Raw genomic sequence first — 20,590 nt, 5'->3', positions numbered from 1 at the left:
ATACGTACTGTGCATCAATTCACTGAATGTATTATTCACTGTGTTATGTAGAGAGAAAATTCCTCTGCATTATACATATCACAAACTAGGAACAAATACAACCAAACTAATTGTCTAACCACTCTTAACCGTTTTTGTTATTGGAGTTCAACTCCTCTCTCCTATCAATGATCAAGTATATAAGAAAGTTTTCTATTATATAAAAAGTATTAGAAAACACAACATAAATCAATATTTAAGAAACAGATCAATCTCACAAGATTTGTGTTGTTATTATTGTATATATTTTTTTAATAATTTTATTAAATTATATACAAATTATAAATATTTTTTACAAATAAATTTTTAAGTTTAACATTAATTTACATATATTATCTAATTAATTTTTAAATAATATAATACTTTTAAATTTATACTATATAGTATAATTAATTTAGTTCTCTATACATGATGCGGGTTTTAGTATCATTATCATAATTATCAAAAATCAAATTAATAATTGACTAAGTTAAAGCATGGGTTTTTGAATTAGTGATTTAACTAATTAGTAATGAACTATTGATTAAACTACTTGTTTTGAATTTAATTACGTATACAATTATATAAATTATATTTTAATTAAGAATTTTAAATAATTTATATATTAACAGTCAAAATCACAACACCAATAATGTTGGTCTAATGAGAATTGTGGGATTTAAGAAAGACTTTTGATTCTGTGATAAAATTATTCGTTCCAAAAATTTAATATAAACAGATAGGAAGATGGTTATTGGATCATTGTCCAGTGGTGATGGAAGCTGCAAGGGTTGGAAGGGGGTTGAGACCTTTTCAAAGTCTTGATTCATGGTTCACTCATGAAGGGTTCTTGAGGATGGTGAAAGAGGAGTGGAGAAGCCTAGGAGAGATGCGATTCCTGGACAAGTTAAAGGCCATGACGATTCCTTTGGACAGATGGCATAGAGAGAATTTTGGGTCTATGGACATGAGGATTAAAAAGTTTGAAGAGGAGGTAAAGAAAGTAGACGATATGGTCAGTAATGGAGTACATGATGGAACCTTGGAAGCAAGAAGGAAGGCACTGGTCAGCTCTTGTAAGAGGTGGTATATCAGGAAGGAGGTACATTAGAAGCAGATGTTAAGATCCAGGCATGCAAAGGAGATGGACAAAAATACTCAGTACTTTCATAATTTAGCCTCAACTCGAAGGAGGAACAATTGGATTGATACTTTAATGATTCATGGAAGAGTAGTGAGGAATCAAGCCAGAATTAAGGTGGCTATAAGAGATTTCTACAAGGACTTGTACCAACAGGAGGTGTCACCTAACGTAGGCTTTCGGGATGGGTTAGTAATGCAGATAGATGTGGAAGAGGCAACAGAACTGGAGTTGATGCCATCTGTTGAAGAGATAAAGGAGGCAATATGGGATTGCGAGTCAACAAAAGCACTAAGAAGTGACGGATATAATATGAATTTCATCAAGAAGTGTTGGGAAGAAGTTGGGCAGGAGTTTACTGGAGCAGTCTTAGATTTTTTTCGGTCTTCTAGGTTACCTAGAGATTCGAATATCACTTGGGTGGCGCTGGCGCCGAAGTTTGTTGGGGCTAAAAAAATAAAAAACCTCAGGCCGATTAGTATGGTAGGTTGTGTGTATAAGGTCATATCTAAGGTATTGATTCAGAGAATGTGAAAGGTCATGCCAGGGTTAGTAGGAGAGACACAAAGTGCGTTTGTGAAGGGCAGAAAAATTCATGATGGGGCATTGATAGCCTGTGAGACCGTGCAGTGGCTAAAGGCTAGGAAGAAGAGTGCTGCGATTATTAAACTTGATTTTCAAAAGGCATACGACCGGGTCAAATGGAGTTTTGTGGATATTGTTTTGCAGAAGATGGGTTTCGGCCATATATGGAGGGGGTGGATTAAGGAGTGTGTCTGCTCTGCGTCTATGTCGGTTTTGATAAATGGGTCCCCCACTAAGCCTTTCAAGATGGAAAGGGGACTACGGCAAGGAGACCCTTTATTGCCGTTTCTATTTGTGCTAGTTGTTAATGTGCTACATAGGATGATTAGGGAGGCAGTGAGGAATGGCCGCATCTATCCACTTTTGGTTGGAAGGGATAACATCGAGCTGTCGCACTTACAGTTTGCAGATGATATCATTCTCTTCTGTCCTATTGAGGAAGAGACTATCAGGAACTACAAGCGATTGTTACATTGCTTTGAGCTTATGTCGGGGTTGAGTATCAATTTTGAGAAGTCTAGCTTCATTCTGGTTAACAGTGATCAGCATTGGGTGCGTAAGATGTGTCAGTTGCTAGGATGCAAGGAGGAGTCTCTACCAGTCCGATATCTTGGCATTTCTCTTGGAGCAAACCCGAGGCTTGTGAAGACTTGAAAACCAGTGATTGATAAGATGGAAGACAAGTTAACTCTGTGGAAAGTAAAGACCCTAAACAAAGCGGCTAAGCTGATTCTTATTAAGTCTGTTCTGAATAGTTTGCCTATCTACTATCTTAGCCTATACAAAATGCCGAAGGCGGTAGTGGAGAAGTTGATCTCACTCCAAAGGTGCTTCTTGTGGAGTAAAGAGAATAGGAGAAATGGGATACCACTAGTAAAATGGGAAGTGGTGATGGCTCTAAAAAAGGCAGGTGGTCTGGGAATTGGAGACGCAGTAATTCGGAATACGGCTTTACTCTTTAAGTGGTGGTGGAGGTTCTCGAAAGAGGATTGTCCCCTGTGGAAGAAAGTCATCTGCTCCTGTAATAACTTGAATCCGAATGAGATGTTGTGTGGTCAGCCTGTACCTACAAAAGTGGGTCCTTGGAAGGATATTTGCCAGTTACAAATCAGTGAGTCACATGTGAGAGAAAAAATGATCAGGGGTTTGTATATGGATGTAGGGAATGGCAGAACAGTACGGTTCTGGGAGGATATCTGGTTACCTCACGGTGTTCTTAAAGAGTTATTTCCAAGGCTTTTCTCGGTCTCAAACCTCAAAGGTTCTGTTATTGGGGATTGCGGGTTTTGGGATGGGTTAGAGTGGATATGAAATTTTCAATGGAGGAGAGAGTTTTTTCAGTGGGAGTTGGCATTAGTAAACCAACTCCATCAGGTTTTACAATCTGTTCAGCTAACATCTGAGAGGGAGGACATAGTGGTCTGAAAATTTGATAGATCTGGTATTTATTCGACTAACTCATTTGTGCAGGTGTTGCAGGAAGCGGTTCTCCCGGAGGAAATAACAAGCTATAGCTTCACAAGTGCAATTTGGAAGGGTTTCGTTCCACCAAGGATCGAGTTATTCTCTTAGTTTGTGTTGGTGGGGAGGGTGAATACTAAGGACAGACTGTGTAGACTAGGTGTAATTAACCCAAATGATCGTACATGTGTCTTATGTGGTAAGTTTGTGGAGTCTACTTTTCATTTGTTTGCTGGTTGTGAGATTTTCTGGCAGGTGTGATGTGCTTGGCTATTCGCTCTTGGAAGGAAATGGACCATGCCTGGTACACTCAAACAACACTTTGAAAGCTGGACGAATGCTACAGCAATAAGAGGTGGGTGATTGGCTTCTTTGTTGTTATCTGGACAGTTTGGCTAGAACGGAATAATAGAATCTTCAAGAATTAAAGTTCACGTGTGGTGGATATTATTAGTAGATCCTTCTTGCTCTCCGATGAGTGGAGTGGTGGTGAACCCTATGGTTGTTGATGGCAATGCCGAAGATAACCAGGGGTTGTCATGACTAGAGTTGTCAGGTTGTTCTTCATTATTTTATATGCTCCACCTTGTTGTGTTGAGTTTTTTCCTTCAAAAAAAAAGGAAGAGACAGTTTGCACTATAAAAAATAGCTTGTTGAATGGTTATATTTTTAATTATTTTTTCTTAAGTAAAAGTCTATTTTAAGTTTGTTTGATTATTATATACATCTTTTTTTTTATTTGTCTATATAGAACTCTGATACCCAAGGACGAACCTATATGAGAAGGAGAGACGAGTTAATATTCAATTTGACTCCCTAAAATTTGAAGTTAGGTTCAATTTGTCCTTTAAAATTTTAAAGAACTCAAATTGGACCCCAAAATTTATAATCGCAACTCACATTAATTCTTGAGTTAATCTCTATTAACAACATATTGATTTAGGATATTAATTTGTGATTTGGATTTTTCGCCCAAATTCCATGTGATTAATAAATATTTATTAGAGTTTTAGAAGCTTGATTGTTACTTTCAGAGCCACAAAAAATTTAAATTGAACTTATTATTATCGTTTTTGTGAGGATGTTAGAGAGCCAATCAAACTTCTAGTAGGTTTTAGTCACAAAATTTAGGCGAAAAGTCCAAATCTTAACAAATTAATGTGCAAAATCAACACGCCTATTCATCAATTTAGGGACTAATGTCATATACTATTATAAATTTTGGAAGGCAAATTGAATAAATTGTAATTTTAGAAGTTTAAAAATAAATTAATATAGATTAATATATTTTACTCCCATTATTATATTATCTTTATCCCCGTTAAAATTTATACTAAAAAATTTTTATATTATTAAATATAACATAAAATAATATTTATCTTGTTATAAGTATCAAAACTAAAAATAAATAAATAAACAAATTTAACATTAATAAATATTGATAATATATTTTTTAAAACTAACCAAATAATTAATTACTAAGTTAAAACTTAATTTTTTAGCCATAAGTGAAATTGTTAGTTTTTTTTAAAAAAATTGGTTAAGATAAAATAAATATTATCTATTTATTAATTAATATTATTTAATTGGTAATATATCAAAATTAAATTTAAAAAATATATAAAATACAATGTTTAATTATTTTAAAATAAAAAGAGAAAACTATTTTAATTAATTTTTTATTATTTTAAATTAATGTACTTTTGAGTTTATACATATATATATGTCTAGTTTTTTAGGTGTTTATATATATAATTTTAGTTTTAAAATATAAATATATCAATATTTAGAAAAATTTATTTTAGTATATTTTTGTCCTTATAATTAAAGTTTTTTGGGTATGTTACTGCTGAGGCAAAATATAAATATGTCATAAAATCATTTACCTTAAAAGCTTAAGCAACATAATCTCTAATAAATTTAATTAGTGAGTAATCAAATCAGATTGATTCAGGTTTAATAAAAAAATATACTGAAACTAATTAAAATGTGATTTTTTTTTTTACTGAAATAAACTAAACAAAGTAATTAAAATGTGATTGAATTAGTTTAGATTGAATTTATGAATTTTTTTTAGCGTAAAGTCTAACCGATCTAATCTAATTTAAAAACTGAATGATTTGGTTCGAGCAATCGAAAACGTAATTGAAATAAAAAATTATAGATAACGAGAAATGCTATAAATATTAAAAAAAAAATAAAACTACAAATTATCATTATAAATAAACACGATAAAAAATTAATATTGTAACATATTAAAACTATAAAATTAATATTAAAGATGAATACTGATCCGTTAGGAGAAAACAAATAAACAATAGACTCGGAACTGAACTAAACTCTCCCAAAATCTCTCCTCAAACTCCGAGAATCAAGGAACACAACGGATGAAGACCTCATCCAACCCAACAAATCCGCATAACCACCCTCAACAAACCCCAATATATACGAGATACACACTCAAGTTGTAGGTACGCTATTCACACTGATTTTCCCTCTAAACTCTCTTATACTCATACTTACTTGAGCATTGGAGTCCCTTTTCAGGTACCCAACGCCGCCTCTCCAGAAGAAGACGACGTTCCCCCCTCATCCGCTCCAAGGAAAGCTAGCCTGTGTATTGCTAGGAGTGTGCTATACCTCGGAGCCGACTCCCGCACGGGAACATTTGGCGCCCACCGTGGGGCCCGATTTACTTAACCCCATTTTTTCTTCTTTACCCCGTGCATTTTTTATCTCCTCTGTCTTGCAGGACACAAACAATGGCAGACGAACACAGCCGCGCTCCCTCCGACGTCAACCCACAGGAGATATTAGCAATTAATGAGGCCCTCAAGGCCGAGAACCAAAGGATGGCCGAGCTCCTGCGTCAGATGGAGCACAATCACGCGAAAGGCGAACGCAAAAATGCCGAACAAGAGGAAGACAACAACGAGCACTCCTCCGAGACCAAGCAAACCACACCCAAAACGACAAAAACCATAGTCAAAAGAACCAACCCTTTCACAAAATCGGTCATGAACTTCAAAATGCCCGAAAACCTTACACTACCGTCAACCTTAAAACCTTACAACGGAATAGGAGATCCAAATGTCCACGTAACCAAATTCTACACTATGATGTTCATGAATAAGGAATCCGACCCTATTTTATGCCGAACCTTCCCGACCTTCTTAGACGGAGCCGCACTCATCTGGTTTTCCAATTTACCCGAAGGCTCCATCTCAAGTTTTGACGAGTTGGCCGACCAATTCATCAACCACTTCGCTGCCTCAAAAATCTACGTCCATAACTCAGACTACCTGAGCACAATTAAACAGGGACCAAACGAAAGTCTAAAAGACTACATGACCAGATTCGCAGAAGCAACTAATGAGATACCCAACCTGAACCCCGAAGTCCATCTCCATGCCCTGAAAAGCGGCCTCCGCCCTGGGAAATTCCAAGAATCCATTGTCATAGCAAAACCTAGAACCCTGGCCGAATTCCGAGAAAAGGCTACAACCCAAATTGAAGTAGAGGAACTTCGAGCACTCAGAAGAGCAGAAAAACCCACACAAAACAGGGAGGAAGACAGGCGAAGCAGACACCCAGCCAACAGGACAGATCAAAGGCCATTCAGACTAACACCCAAGTTCGACACATACACTCCCTTTAACACAAAAAGAGAGGACATAGTGAAGGATATACTACACTCCAAACTCATCAAACCACCAAGCAGGGCCGGCACCTACCAGGACCAGAGACACGTGGACAAATCAAAGTACTGTGCTTTCCATCAAAAACACGGCCACACGACGGACGATTGCGTGATAGCAAAGGACGTGCTTGAAAAGTTAGCACGCCAGGGGCTGCTGGACAAATACGTCGATACACGAAGTCAAAGGAAAAACACCGAAAGCCTCGGTCACCAACAAAAAACAATCGACAACCCCTGAGATAAGGGGCGAAAGGTAGAAAATGATAACAACCCACCCCGCCGAATAATAAATTGTATTTCTGGTGGTTTTGCAGGTGGAGGATGCACAAACTCGGCACGAAAAAGGTCATACCGAGCCATGATGACTATGACAGATTCGGCAACTCCTCAGCCGAACAACTCGGACAAACCTGGGATATCATTCAACTTCGATGATTACAAGGCTGCTGACCGAAACCTAGACGACCCGGTGGTCATCACTGCACAAGTCGGGGAACCCTTGGTCAAAAAGATCCTCATGGACCCAGGGAGCAGTGCTGATGTACTCTTCTACTCAACGTTCCAGAAAATGAACCTATGCGACAAACTCCTACAACCGTCATCAGGAGAACTGGTAGGTTTCTCAGGTGAGCGAGTCTCTATCCGAGGTTATATATGGTTAAAAACTACTTTCGGGGATTACCCCAACAGCAAAACTTTAGAAATACAATACCTGGTAGTAGATTGCAAAAGTCCCTATAACATTATCCTAGGAAGGCCATCGTTGAATGCGTTCAACGCTGTTGTTTCCACTGTACATTTGTGTGTCAAGTTTATATCACAGGACAATAAGGTGGTGACAATCCACGGAGACCAGAAGGAGGCCAGACAATGCTATAACGCCAGTCTCAAAAACGAACAACCAAAACAAGCCGACCAGCAATATGTCCAGGCAGTCTATAACTCAGACGAGCTACCTCCCCTGGCAGACTTGGACCCAAGAACAAACATCGAGGAACGGCCTATACCCCTCGATGACCTCACCAAAATACAGTTAGCAAGCAACAAAGATAAGTACACATATCTCGGAAGCGCACTACAGGGGGCAGAACAAACTCAACTGGTCGAACTTTTGAAACAAAACATCGACCTATTTGCCTGGACTCCAGCAGATATGCCCGGAATAGACCCGAATGTTATCTGCCACAAACTTGCAATCAACCCCTCAATCCGACCTATAGCACAGAAGAAGAGACACCTAGGAACAGACAGGAGGACAGCTTCCATAGAGGAAACCCAGAAATTATTATCTGCCGGATTCATCAAGGAACTCAGGTATTCAACATGGTTGGCCAACGTCGTGATGGTAAAGAAAAATAATGGCAAATGGAGGATGTGTGTCGACTACACAGACCTCAATAAAGCCTGCCCAAAAGACGCATACCCACTCCCGTGTATCGACAAACTCGTGGACAACTCATCCGGCTTCCAATGCCTAAGCTTCATGGATGCTTACTCTGGTTACAATCAAATCCTAATGCATGAAGGAGACCAAGACAAAACCGCCTTCATCACTGACAACGGTAACTTCTGCTACAAAGTCATGCCGTTTGGACTCAAGAACGCAGGCGCCACTTACCAACGACTCATGGACAAGATCTTCTCAAAACAAATCGGCCGAAACATAGAAGTCTATGTTGACGACATGGTGGCAAAGTCAACACAAACGTCAAACCACGCCAACGACCTAACAGAGATTTTCCAACAACTTCGAAAATACAATATGAAACTCAACCCGGAGAAATGCGCCTTTGGGGTACAGAGCGGGAAGTTCCTCGGTTTCATGCTCACGCGTCGGGGCATAGAAGCGAACCCAGAAAAATGCCAAGCCATCCTAAATATGCGAAGCCCGAGGACAATAAAGGAAGTACAGCAACTAACCGGCCGACTTGCAGCACTCGCAAGGTTCTTACCATGTATAGCGGAAAGATCGCATCACTTTTTCAAAAAATTGAAAAAACAAGAACAATTCCACTGGTCCGAAGAATGTGAGACAGCCTTCACGGAACTCAAAACATTACTCACAACACCACCAATCCTCCGAACGCCAGCAACAGATAAACCACTATACTTGTACCTATCAATCACTAACCATGCTATCAGCTCCGTTTTGATAACAGAAATAGGCAAGCAACAGCACCCAGTCTACTTCGTCAGCAAATCACTCCAAGGCGCCGAGTCCCGATATCCGAAGCTAGAAAAATTAGCTTTAGCACTTGTCATAACAGCCAGACGACTACGGCACTACTTTCAAAGCCACACTATCATTGTCAGAACAGCACAACCCCTAAGACAGATACTGACAAGACCCGAACTAGCAGGAAGGCTTATCAAATGGTCCATCGAACTTTCAGAATACGATATACAATACCAGTCCAGGGGCGCTATCAAATCACAAGTATTAGCCGACTTTGTCGCTGAACTAACAAACGAAGACACGACTCTTAAAGAAGACTTATGGACACTATACGTCGACGGGGCCTCAAACAGAAAAGGTTCCGGAGCAGGAATACTCCTCGAAAATAGCCGAGGAATACAACTCGAACAATCACTACAATTCACCTTCCATGCAAGCAATAATCAGGCAGAATATGAAGCTCTAATAGCAGGACTACGCCTAGCACAGACCATGGGAATAACACAGATAAACGTCAAGTGCGACTCACTCTTGGTAGTACAACAGGTAACAGGAAATTTTCAAGTAAAAGACCCGCTTCTAGAAAAATACAACGCAACAGTCAACGACCTCATCAGGAAGTTCGACAGATTTAACATCCTTCACATACCAAGGGAACAAAACAACAGAGCAGATCTACTCTCCAAATTAGCAACCACAAGAAGTCAATACAACAACCCTGTTTTGTCACAACTAACACTGGACGAACCAAGTGTCACCCCGACAACAATGGCAAGCATCTCACAGGAAGACGATTGGAGAACACCAATCACAAACTACCTAAGAACAGGAACAATACCCAACAATATCCAAGACAAAAAGAAATTCAAAAGACAGACGAGCTTCTACACCCTCTTGGGAGCCGAGCTATACAAGAGAGGATTCTCAAGGCCACTCCTTCGATGCATAAACACAACCGAAGCACAATTAGCCATGGACGAAGTCCATGAGGGAGTATGTGGCAACCACATCGGCGGCAGAAGCTTAGCAGCAAAAATCCTCCGAGCGGGTTACTACTGGCCGACTATAAAACAAGACTGTATGCGAAAAGTGACTCACTGTGATCAATGCCAACGCCATGCACCAATCATCCACAACCCAGCCGAGCAATTACATACGTCTGAGGTATGCTGGCCGTTCAATAAATGGGGGCTCGACATCCTCGGACCATTCCCTCTAGCTCCAGGCCAGGTTAAATTTCTAATTGTTGCTATAGACTACTTTACTAAATGGATAGAGGCCATACCACTAGCGAAAATCACTTCTGAAAAAATGATTTCTTTCGTATGGAAAAATATATTGTGTCGCTTTGGTATACCTCAATCCATCATTACTGATAACGGAAGACAATTTATAGACCAACGATTCACAAATTTCCTACAAAATTTCAAAATAAACCAACAATTTACCTCAGTCGAACATCCACAAACTAACGGTCTAGCGGAGGCTGCCAATAAGACAATTTTGCAGGGCCTCAGGAAAAAATTGGAAGACTCAAAAGGCGAATGGGCCGAGCTCATCCCAGAAGTGGTTTGGAGCTACAACACCACGGAGCAATCTTCCACAAAGGAAACACCATTCAGATTAGTGTACGGGAGTGACGCCATGATACCAATCGAAATATCGCTACAAAGTAACAGAACTACAAACACAAACGAAGCTGACAACATAGAAAGAAGGAAAACCGAACTTGACCTGATGGAGGAAGACCACAACCAATCAACATTACAACAGCTAGCAACAAAACGAGCTATAGCTCGGAAATATAACAGGAAAATCAAACCAAGGACCTTTTCAGAAGGCGACCTCATACTCAGAAAGGTTGAAGACATACGAAAGCCACACGGACATGGCAAGTTAAGTGCAAATTGGGAAGGACCGTTCAAAGTTCATAAAGTCGTCGGCAAGGGGGCTTACAAAATACAAAAGCTCGATGGAACTATCCTACCAAACACATGGAACATCTCATCCCTAAAATTGTATTTCAGTTAATGTATAAGTCGGACAAGGTGATGCACTCTTTTTCCCACTACCAGATTTTTTCCCTAAGGAGGGTTTTGCTGGAGGGGTTTTAATGAGGCACACCACCCCGAACTTTTCAAATATATTACCAATATTTTCCGTCTATTCCTGTTCACATTACATTCTTAAACTTCTAACGAATGAAAAAGGACGGGTGCCACAACCCGGTACCTCAAATCAACCACCGCAATCTCAAACATTAAACAAACTACACAAACATACAATGATAAGCTTCAAATTAGCAAAACAAACAATATCCGCACCTCTAACCGAGGAACAAAATTTTCAAACAAAACGATTCACAAAAAGTCACACATATAAGTCAAACTTTTTCAGAAAGGCAATACTAAACTACCAAAAATTTACAAGTTTTTCACTACAAAGCAGGATTCTCCCCTTCTCCTTCAACCTCATCATCGTCATCAACTAACTCACCCCCAACAATAACCTTGCAGGGATCCATTTTCGACAAATCACAATCAGGCAACAAGAACTTTGCCTGCTCAACAGCTCTATCAAACCCGGCCGCAAACATCTCCAGACCATGGTGTTCCTTACTATCCTCGGCCTGCTTCTTCTCAATCCCAAGCTCAACAATCCTCGCTTCCAGAGCAATCTTCTCCTCACCAGACTTCGCCAAGGACGTTTCAACCTCTTTAAGCTTTTCTCCCAACCGATCCACCAAATCCAACGCATCTCGAAGCTTACCACTCTTCTCCAAATTCTCCCGCATCAGCTGATCCATCGCCGACTTATCAAATGCATCCCGGGAACATTTCAATTCCTCAGTCCGACCAACACACATTAGGCGCGCCCCAATCACCTACACAAAACCAGGAAAATAAGCACCAGAAAAAACCAACACAATACACTAACAAATACAAACAATTATACCTGCAAGTACTGAGCAACCCCGACCTCACCCACTTCATGGATCAGCTTCACATCAGAAGGATTCTGCACATACTCATCCGCCATCACAGTAAAAGGAAAATGCTCGCTCCAGAGGGAGGTCGAATCATCATCACCCTTGTAGCCATGCAACACTTTCTGGTTCTCTGTGAATCTTTTCACCTGGTCAAGATTAACATCCTTATTCTTCTTCACTTCGCCCCTCTTCCTCTTAAAATTAACCTTCTTAGGAGACGGTTGGTCGACCTCAGCTCCCTTCTCGGCCACCACCTGACTTGTTGAACCCTGTTTCTCCACATTCTTCGTGCGAAAGAAGGCCCGCAAACTAGACGAAGTCACCTTCGGCGCCTTCTCAACTGCAAAAATATAAGAACAAGATATATCATCAACCATTAAAGACGAAACAATGAAAAGAACAACCAAAAGCAATTACCTATATATCCATCAACAACACCACTATCACCCTCTAATTCAAGAAGATCAACAACAGACAGCAAGCTCGAAGATGAGATATGATTCACCAAAAACTCCACAAGCATTTCATTCCTATACTCCATATCCTCCATCCCAAGTATTTGTCTAGGCCTCGGTACCCAGAACAAAGGAAATCTCTCCAAAAAACACTCATCAGCAAACCACGGATACTCACCCTCAGCAACTCCTACCTTCAAAAACATTGACTTAAACCCCTTATAAGAAGACCTATACAGACTAAAGATAGCACGCCCAGGAACACTGGCCAAATTCAGCCAACACCCCCGCCTAACCCCCTTACACTGAAATAATGCAAAAAAGACCTCCAGCGACGGTTCCACCTCCAAACAACTCATCAAAATCTGAAATGCCCTAACAAAAGCCCACGAATTGGGATGCAACTGTGACGGCGCACACTTCAACTGCATCAACACACCACACTCAAAATCGGAAAAAGGAAACCTAACGCCCAGATCAACAAAAATACAGCTATAAACAAAAAAGAATTCCAACCCTTCCCCACGATGAAAAACGCGATCATTAGCAGAACAAGGAAGAAACCTAAGTTTCAAATCACTACCCTCTCTAACCCACGAGGAAGCAGACCCTAACTGAGCAACACTAACTTCATCGTCAAACACAGAAGCATAGCCCTTAACTGATTCGGCGACCCACGAATAAGGATCCACTGGATCCCAAACCCAAACATCTTCAACCAACTTCACTTCCCTCCCCACAACCGACCCCATTTCTACCTTCTTCCCCTTTTCCATTTTTCATCAAAAAAACAGTAACAGCGAGAAGACAGAAGAAGAACGACAAGACAAAACAAATACAAGGAAAACGCAACTAACCTTTACTCATCCTTCGCGACCAAGAGAGAAGAAAAAACGAAACACTACATGCAAATGGATAGAACAAAAACGCAAGACAGCTAACCCACTATCTCCGTCGCAAACGTTACACCTTCAGAATAAACCCTAGCCGTCCAACGTGCGAAGTCACCCCACTCAACCAACGGCCAGATCACAAAAACTCTTTCCTATAAACAAAAGTGCATTAAATGCAGTTACATTTTCCCAATACCAAACTCTTTCTCTTACTACATAACCCCGCGCAAATTCAAATCAACACACAACTTAATATTCTAGGCAGTGAACGCGTTAAACTTGGGGGCTCCGAGTTATAGCTCAGCTCCGAGTTATAGCTCAGTCCCGAGTTATAACCCACGAATAAAAGCTTAACCCGTTCACAAAACAGGTCAACCTTGGGGGCTATGATCCGTTAGGAGAAAACAAATAAACAATAGACTCGGAACTGAACTAAACTCTCCCAAAATCTCTCCTCAAACTCCGAGAATCAAGGAACACAACGGATGAAGACCTCATCCAACCCAACAAATCCGCATAACCACCCTCAACAAATCCCAATATATACGAGATACACACTCAAGTTGTAGGTACGCTATTCACACTGATTTTCCCTCTAAACTCTCTTATACTCATACTTACTTGAGCGTTGGAGTCCCTTTTCAGGTACCCAACGCCGCCTCTCCAGAAGAAGACGACGTTCCCCCCTCATCCGCTCCAAGAAAAGCTAGCCTGTGTATTGCTAGGAGTGTGCTATACCTCGGAGCCGACTCCCGCACGGGAACAAATACTATAAATTATATTTTTTAATTTACTATATAGAGTAATTGGGTTGGATAGATTTTTGCAATATTAAATCCTCTTATATCTAATTATATAATCAGATTATCTAGACCTACTTATATTCCTAAATTTGATTTCTACCTACCCAGTTGTGCAACGCGAGTCGAAGACAAACCAGTTCGATTATGATAATTATGACTAATATTATGTTTTTAACTTTATTATACTTTTATTTTAATTTTTCTTCTTAATATCAAACATTAAAACTAAAATATGATATCAAATTCAATAATTGTTTAGTGCTTTTGAGATTTGTTTTTCTTTTTTCAGCAACTTTTTAGTTAATGATAAATTCTTAACTAAAATTTTGATATGTGACGGTTTAGTACTTGATCAACCAAATTGAGAGATACAATAAGAAATAATAAAAATAAGGGAAAATGACACTCCCCTCTTCTGAGAGATACTAAAATGGCACTTCCCTCCCCTCTATTTGTAAAATGTACAGTTTAATCTATTTAGTTAAAAATGTTAACAGAATATTTCATTTAAAAAAATTAAATATTTTATTCAATAAAATTAATATTCTAATTTACCATACTATCCGTTTATATTTATTTACTAACTAAACTCAATTTCTGAGTTAGGATTCCAATTCCCTTACAATAGCGTTCCAGCGCTATAGAGAATGAAGGTGAGATAATGAAAAGATTTGATGTTGAAGATAATGAAAAAATTAGTCTAGAAAAGTTTATGATATTTGTTGACGTACATGAGTTCAGGAGTGTATTAAGAGATTACATAATTCAAGAGAATTTTGATATAATAAGAGTGAAAAATGAGAAAGCAAGAGTGACTGCCATTTGTGTTTCTGAAGGTTGTCCTTGGAGGATTCATGCTTCTCCTTCTCCAGATGGTATTGCTTTTATGATCAAGAGTTATGAGCCAAGGCATACTTGTATTAGAAAATCTGAGAAGACAAATGCTAATTCTACATGGATAGCAAAAAAGTTAAAACAATCTTTAAATGCTGATCCAAATATGAGCTATGAACTCATGTCTAATGAATTGATTACCAAGTTTGGAGTTGAAGCCCATCCTAAGCAATTATATAGGGCCAGAAGAAAAGGAAGGAAAGGAGTTGAAGGTTCTCATGCTTTAAGTTATAAGAAAATAGTTAAGTTTGCTAATCTGTTACTAGAAAAAAACAGGGGGAGCATAGTAAGATTGGAGTACTATGATAAAAAAACAGGGGGAGCAATTATATATACAAATATATTTTTTTACCTTTTCAAATTACAGGAAATTTCAGCAAGTAGATCACAAACTTCAATGATAAAACAAACTCAACAACATGCTTCAGCACAGGCCAAAGTAAAGTCATAACTACAAGCCAAACAAATAAAAAGGGTTAGATTTATCTAACTTTACAACAAATATATGTTTATTAATAGCTTTTGTAAAAGCAAAAAATTAAAATGCACTATTTATTTGATGTTGCAGGATATTAGGAAAGATAAACTTCTTAGAAAGCATTCTTCAAATTTGACGATTCAATGAGTATTTAGAAGTTTCAAGAGTTGGGTATTGGAGATTGCAGCTTGTACAAGGGATAATACACCAACATAAAAACATATTCTATTATGCACAATGCTCTTTATTTAGATTAAGAAACTTACTTTGTAGGGATGTGAAGGAATGAGATGTTGATTTTTTAAATTTGGGATTTATTCATCTCGACTTGTTTTTAAATTTTGATAAAGTTGTTAATAAATTTCAATAGTTTTATGAAACAAATTATTTATCAATATTAATTGTTATACATATTAGCAGTGATAAGATTTTTTATTTAATGTTAAAATAATAGTAAAATATAAAAATAATTATTAATGAAAATTTTGGTAAAATCACAATTTAATAATTAAAAAATTATTGAAGGGTATATTAGAAAAAATAATTTAATTATTAATTTTTTAAAAATATTTTAGTAAAAATATAATTTAATCAATAAAAAAATAATTTATTAAAGGATATTTTAGTAAGCAAAATTTAATGACAAAAAAATAAAATTTTTTACTAAAGGATATTTTTATAAAAATAATTTTGTTTTTCAAAAAAAAAATGAATAAAGTTAACATTAGTTAACACAAAATTTAAAATGGATTAAAGAGGAGTTTTTTTAAAGATTATAGGGGAGGAGAATGTATATTTTATAAATAGAGGAGAGGGGATGTCATTTTAACATCTCTCAGGGAAGAGGAATGACTTTTTCTCTAAAAATAATGATAGTTATATCAATGCGTCACGGTGGCTGGGACTTGCACAAATAATGCTATTAGAATATATAAGAATATCTCATGCAAATTAGGAAAGCGAAATAAGTCAAAAAAAAAAAAAAAGCTATGCATGGTGACAAGAAGAAGGAAAATAGTACATGCCTAATCAATCGGCACCGATTCAAGTTTTCTTTAAAAGACTTGATGAGTGTCACCTTGAAGTCTTCGATTGACAAAAAGAACCTTTTCTTTTATTGCTTTATAATTATTTCACTTACATATATATACCAACTATGTTTAGTACTGAAATCCTTAAACAAACAATTAGGTAAGGTGCATGGATGTTCCTAATCATATAATCAAACAGCTTCTGGATTAGCTCTTTGAAAAAACCTTGCATCTATCTTAAAAGTATATTTGCAAGTTCAGATATATTTAGAAGGAGAAATAATGAAAGGATAGAAAAACTTATTAATTACTCTTCAAATCCTTTCATTATCTCCAAAATCTGAAATCACAAACAAACTCTAAAAAAAGAACATACATACCAAAATCTATATATGGTTTAATTATTCCATGATCTTCAAAGTGTCTAGGAACCTTTCTTTTGTAATATCATTGTTGGAAATGAATTGAAGAAACTCCCTGAAGCTGAATTCATTGTAACACTTTGGTAATTGATGATCATCATCATCAACAAGCTCTTTTGCTGGCCCTATCTTCTTGTCCATTGCAAAACTATGAAGACTCACAATTGAAAACCTCTTCTTATCCACATTCACTGTTGCTCGGTGAATCACACTCTTGTAAACTCCATTGCTCAAAACTTCCATTTGATCACCCAATTGCACTACTAGGCCACCTTCAACTAAGGGAACTGCCTCCCAATTATTGTTTTTGTTCTTGAATTCGAGCCCGGATCGAGTTTGGAGTAGAACAGTTATTGATCCATAATCGGAATGAGGGTGGATCCCTAGGGTTAGTTCGGGTTCAGGGCATGCAGGGTAGCAATTCACAGCTAGGAGTTGAGATCCACCATTAACTTCTTCTTCAAGGTAGCTAGGGTTTAACCCTAGGCTCTCAAAAATCATCTCCATTAGTTTGTTTTGAAGATCTTGCACTGCCTCAGCATAATTTCCAATGTTCTTCCTATTACCAATTATAGTTGATTGAATTATTTTTTTTTCTTAAAAATTTGATAAAAAATAATTAATAGAAAATGCTATTTGTACACCAAAATCAGCTACTAAAATTAGTCACCAATATATTTGTGTATAAATATATGTGTGGTTTAATTTATTTTCAATGTGTATTTATATTTTAACATGTATTTTATACGGGTGACTGACTTTAGTGACTGATTTTAGTGTACACGTAGCATAACCCATAATTAATATACCATAGAAATATTTTATGAATGAACCTTTTTATTATTGGTTCATATATAGAACACTAAATTCACTAGAAAAAATAGAGTATAATGAAAAAGGAGAAGATAGAAAAGGTTTATAAGAAATAAAAATATTCAAATTTTTTTATATTAGCAGAAAAAAAATTAGTTTTTTTAAATACAGATCATGTATAATATAATCCTATTCTAGGATATTTATATTTATCAAAGTGAAAAGAGATGAAGCATGCAAAAAACTTTGGTATAAGATTATTATTGATTTTGGTATAATATACCTATAACTTGGTGGATTTGAAGGCCACAAATGAATCCAATCCGATAGGGGATGAGAATAATGTTTGATGAAATCTCTCCAACAAAAAACTTCATCCCTAGCATGATTAAGGCTTGTTCCATATCTTACAGGCTTATGAACATCATCAGAAAACAAACACATCTTTTCATCATGAGGGAGGTTGAAGAACTCCTCTGCAGCTTTTAGGGCTTCATTTATTGCTGATTCATCAATTCCATGGTTAATAACCTACACAAAATAATAATCATAAATTTTGTGAAGAGAATTATTATTCTTAACTGAATTTAATAATAACAATATTAATAATATCTAATGTATTGTAATTGGTTCATGCATGAAGAAAAGCCATATACATGTATAGGAAAAATTAAGAATAATAATTATATGAGCACAATTCCATTCTAAGGGGAAAAATAATTGCTTGTTTTTTTTTTTTTTTTCTAGCTAGTTGCTGTTATACATAACGAAGGAAAGTACATTTGATATTTTGTAATAAGCTATGAATGATTCATTTATAAGCAAGCAGCCAAATACAGTGTATCTTAAATTGCGGTATGGGAAATGGAAGTAAAGTATATATCTCTGGAAGTCAAGATCAAAGTTGCTATTATGATGAGTGTGTTCACCCACTTGACATATAAATTCATGTTGTTATTACCTAAGACAGTTGTTTAATTTTATATTATTATTATTATTATTTTGGTGTCTATGTTGTCGCTTTGAAAAGGGGCATGTCAATGTCATCATTTGTGTACATACCTATTCAAAGTCTTTAAGGGCTATATATACATACATGCAACCATCAGAAATACATACAACTTGCATAATAATATTTTCACTTTAAATAAAATATTATTGGTAATAATAAGTTTTAACTAATTGATCATTTCTAACTAATAATGTGCCTAATTGCAATTAAAAATAAAAAATGTGTACATCATCATTATTTAAATAATATATAGTTATCCAAATATATTAAGTATTTAGAGAGTGATAATTATATATTATTATTGTTATATTATTATACACTAATAATGTGCTTTATATTGTTATTAAATTAAATATTTTCAATTGTAAAATTGTTAAAATTAAATAAAAAGTCAATTGATATTAACAAAAAAAAAGTTGATTACTTAGCGTTACTATTTCATTCATGCTGTAACAGCTAATTAACAATATAATTTTTTTACACCAGGAGAGTGTAAAAAAAATTTTACACTTAAAGAGTGTGTAAAAAAATTTTACACTTAGTGTAAAAATGAAATACACTTTATACTAAATCTCAATGTATAATAAACCATTTTTTTTATTTGTAACGGTACCCAATTATCCACAATCATGTACAAGCTAAGGTCAACTTGAATATATAATAATGAAATAGGTTACAAAATATATATTTGTACTTGCATACATGTATTTAATTTCCCTAGCAAAATTAAATGATATACAAAATTGAGTAATTAAGCATTGTGCTATATATATATATATATAAATACCTGAAAGAAACCAAACTCCTTGCAAGCATTTCTGATTTCGTTGATAATTTGATATCTACGAGATTGATCATGAAAATCAGACAAGTCTATTATAGGGAGAGGAAGAACATGTTCATGATGATGAATGGTGTTTGGGCGTTGTGAAGGGGGTAGAACATAGAGTTGAGGAATAGAAGACACTCCTTGTTGGTCAAGATTCATAGCACTAGTAAAAGAGGAAGCACCACTACTACTCTTTGTTTGATTATCCATGTATCCTTCTTTTTTTGTAAAATGAATTCGATTGAGATATTAATTGAACTATGATGACTAGCTGACCCTATACATGTACTATTTATAAGCATCTACTATTGTATCATTGATTATCCATACATTTATCCTCACTATCCATAGTTCCTAATGTTGTTCACTTACATTGTATATGAAAAGCAAAACAAGACAGATTTACTTTCCGTTGAAAATTGAGTACGGATTATTATGCTTAGTAGTTTTATATATATATTAGGAGATGGTTCCAAAAAAAAGGAGGTATTTGACGAAGAACAACTTGAATAGAACGTCACATAGCTGGATCCAAAAGAATAGTGTTATTTATATACATACACAAGCTTAATTTTGACGGCTTTATACACTCTTACATGTATGTATATTAGAAGAGTATACTGTATAGTACATGATCGTACTAAATGAATTGTAGGCTTCTTTTGGCATAGCATACAATTTGCACATGTGGGGTGTGTATTATTTTATTTTATTTGAGGGTGGAACTTGTGGGCTGGTTTTGAAGTATATATAGACCCTTGTATTTTAGACTATTAAAAAAAGGAAATTTATTGGAAATGAATGTAGTACTTATTTTTGTTTCAAACAATCATGCACCAACTTGTTCTTAATTCACAATTTCTCAATAAAGATCAGGGACAAGAACGTAC

General features: G+C 36.4%; 2 protein-coding genes across 2 annotated transcripts; one reads left to right on the top strand and one right to left on the bottom strand.

The window, feature by feature from the left end:
* The first annotated feature begins 5,967 nt into the window (after nt 1-5,967).
* Nucleotides 5,968-7,143, top strand: LOC130975767 (uncharacterized). Its single transcript, XM_057900506.1, has one exon. The coding sequence runs from the start codon at nt 5,968-5,970 to the stop codon at nt 7,141-7,143; it is 1,176 nt and encodes a 391-aa protein (XP_057756489.1).
* A 9,818-nt stretch (nt 7,144-16,961) lies between these two features.
* Nucleotides 16,962-19,910, bottom strand: LOC130975766 (flavanone 3-dioxygenase 3-like). The gene is made up of 3 exons (XM_057900505.1): nt 19,659-19,910; nt 18,143-18,390; nt 16,962-17,605 (listed from the first exon to the last, which is right to left on the bottom strand). The coding sequence occupies exons 1-3, from the start codon at nt 19,908-19,910 to the stop codon at nt 17,026-17,028; spliced, it is 1,080 nt and encodes a 359-aa protein (XP_057756488.1). The 3' UTR covers nt 16,962-17,025.
* Nucleotides 19,911-20,590: the final 680 nt, after the last annotated feature.

This window comes from Arachis stenosperma, chromosome 4, assembly GCF_014773155.1.
Source record: "Arachis stenosperma cultivar V10309 chromosome 4, arast.V10309.gnm1.PFL2, whole genome shotgun sequence".
Classification (NCBI taxonomy): Eukaryota; Viridiplantae; Streptophyta; class Magnoliopsida; order Fabales; family Fabaceae; genus Arachis; species Arachis stenosperma.
The sequence above is the reverse complement of the archived record's forward strand: the minus strand, read 5'-3'. Positions and strand labels throughout refer to the sequence as shown.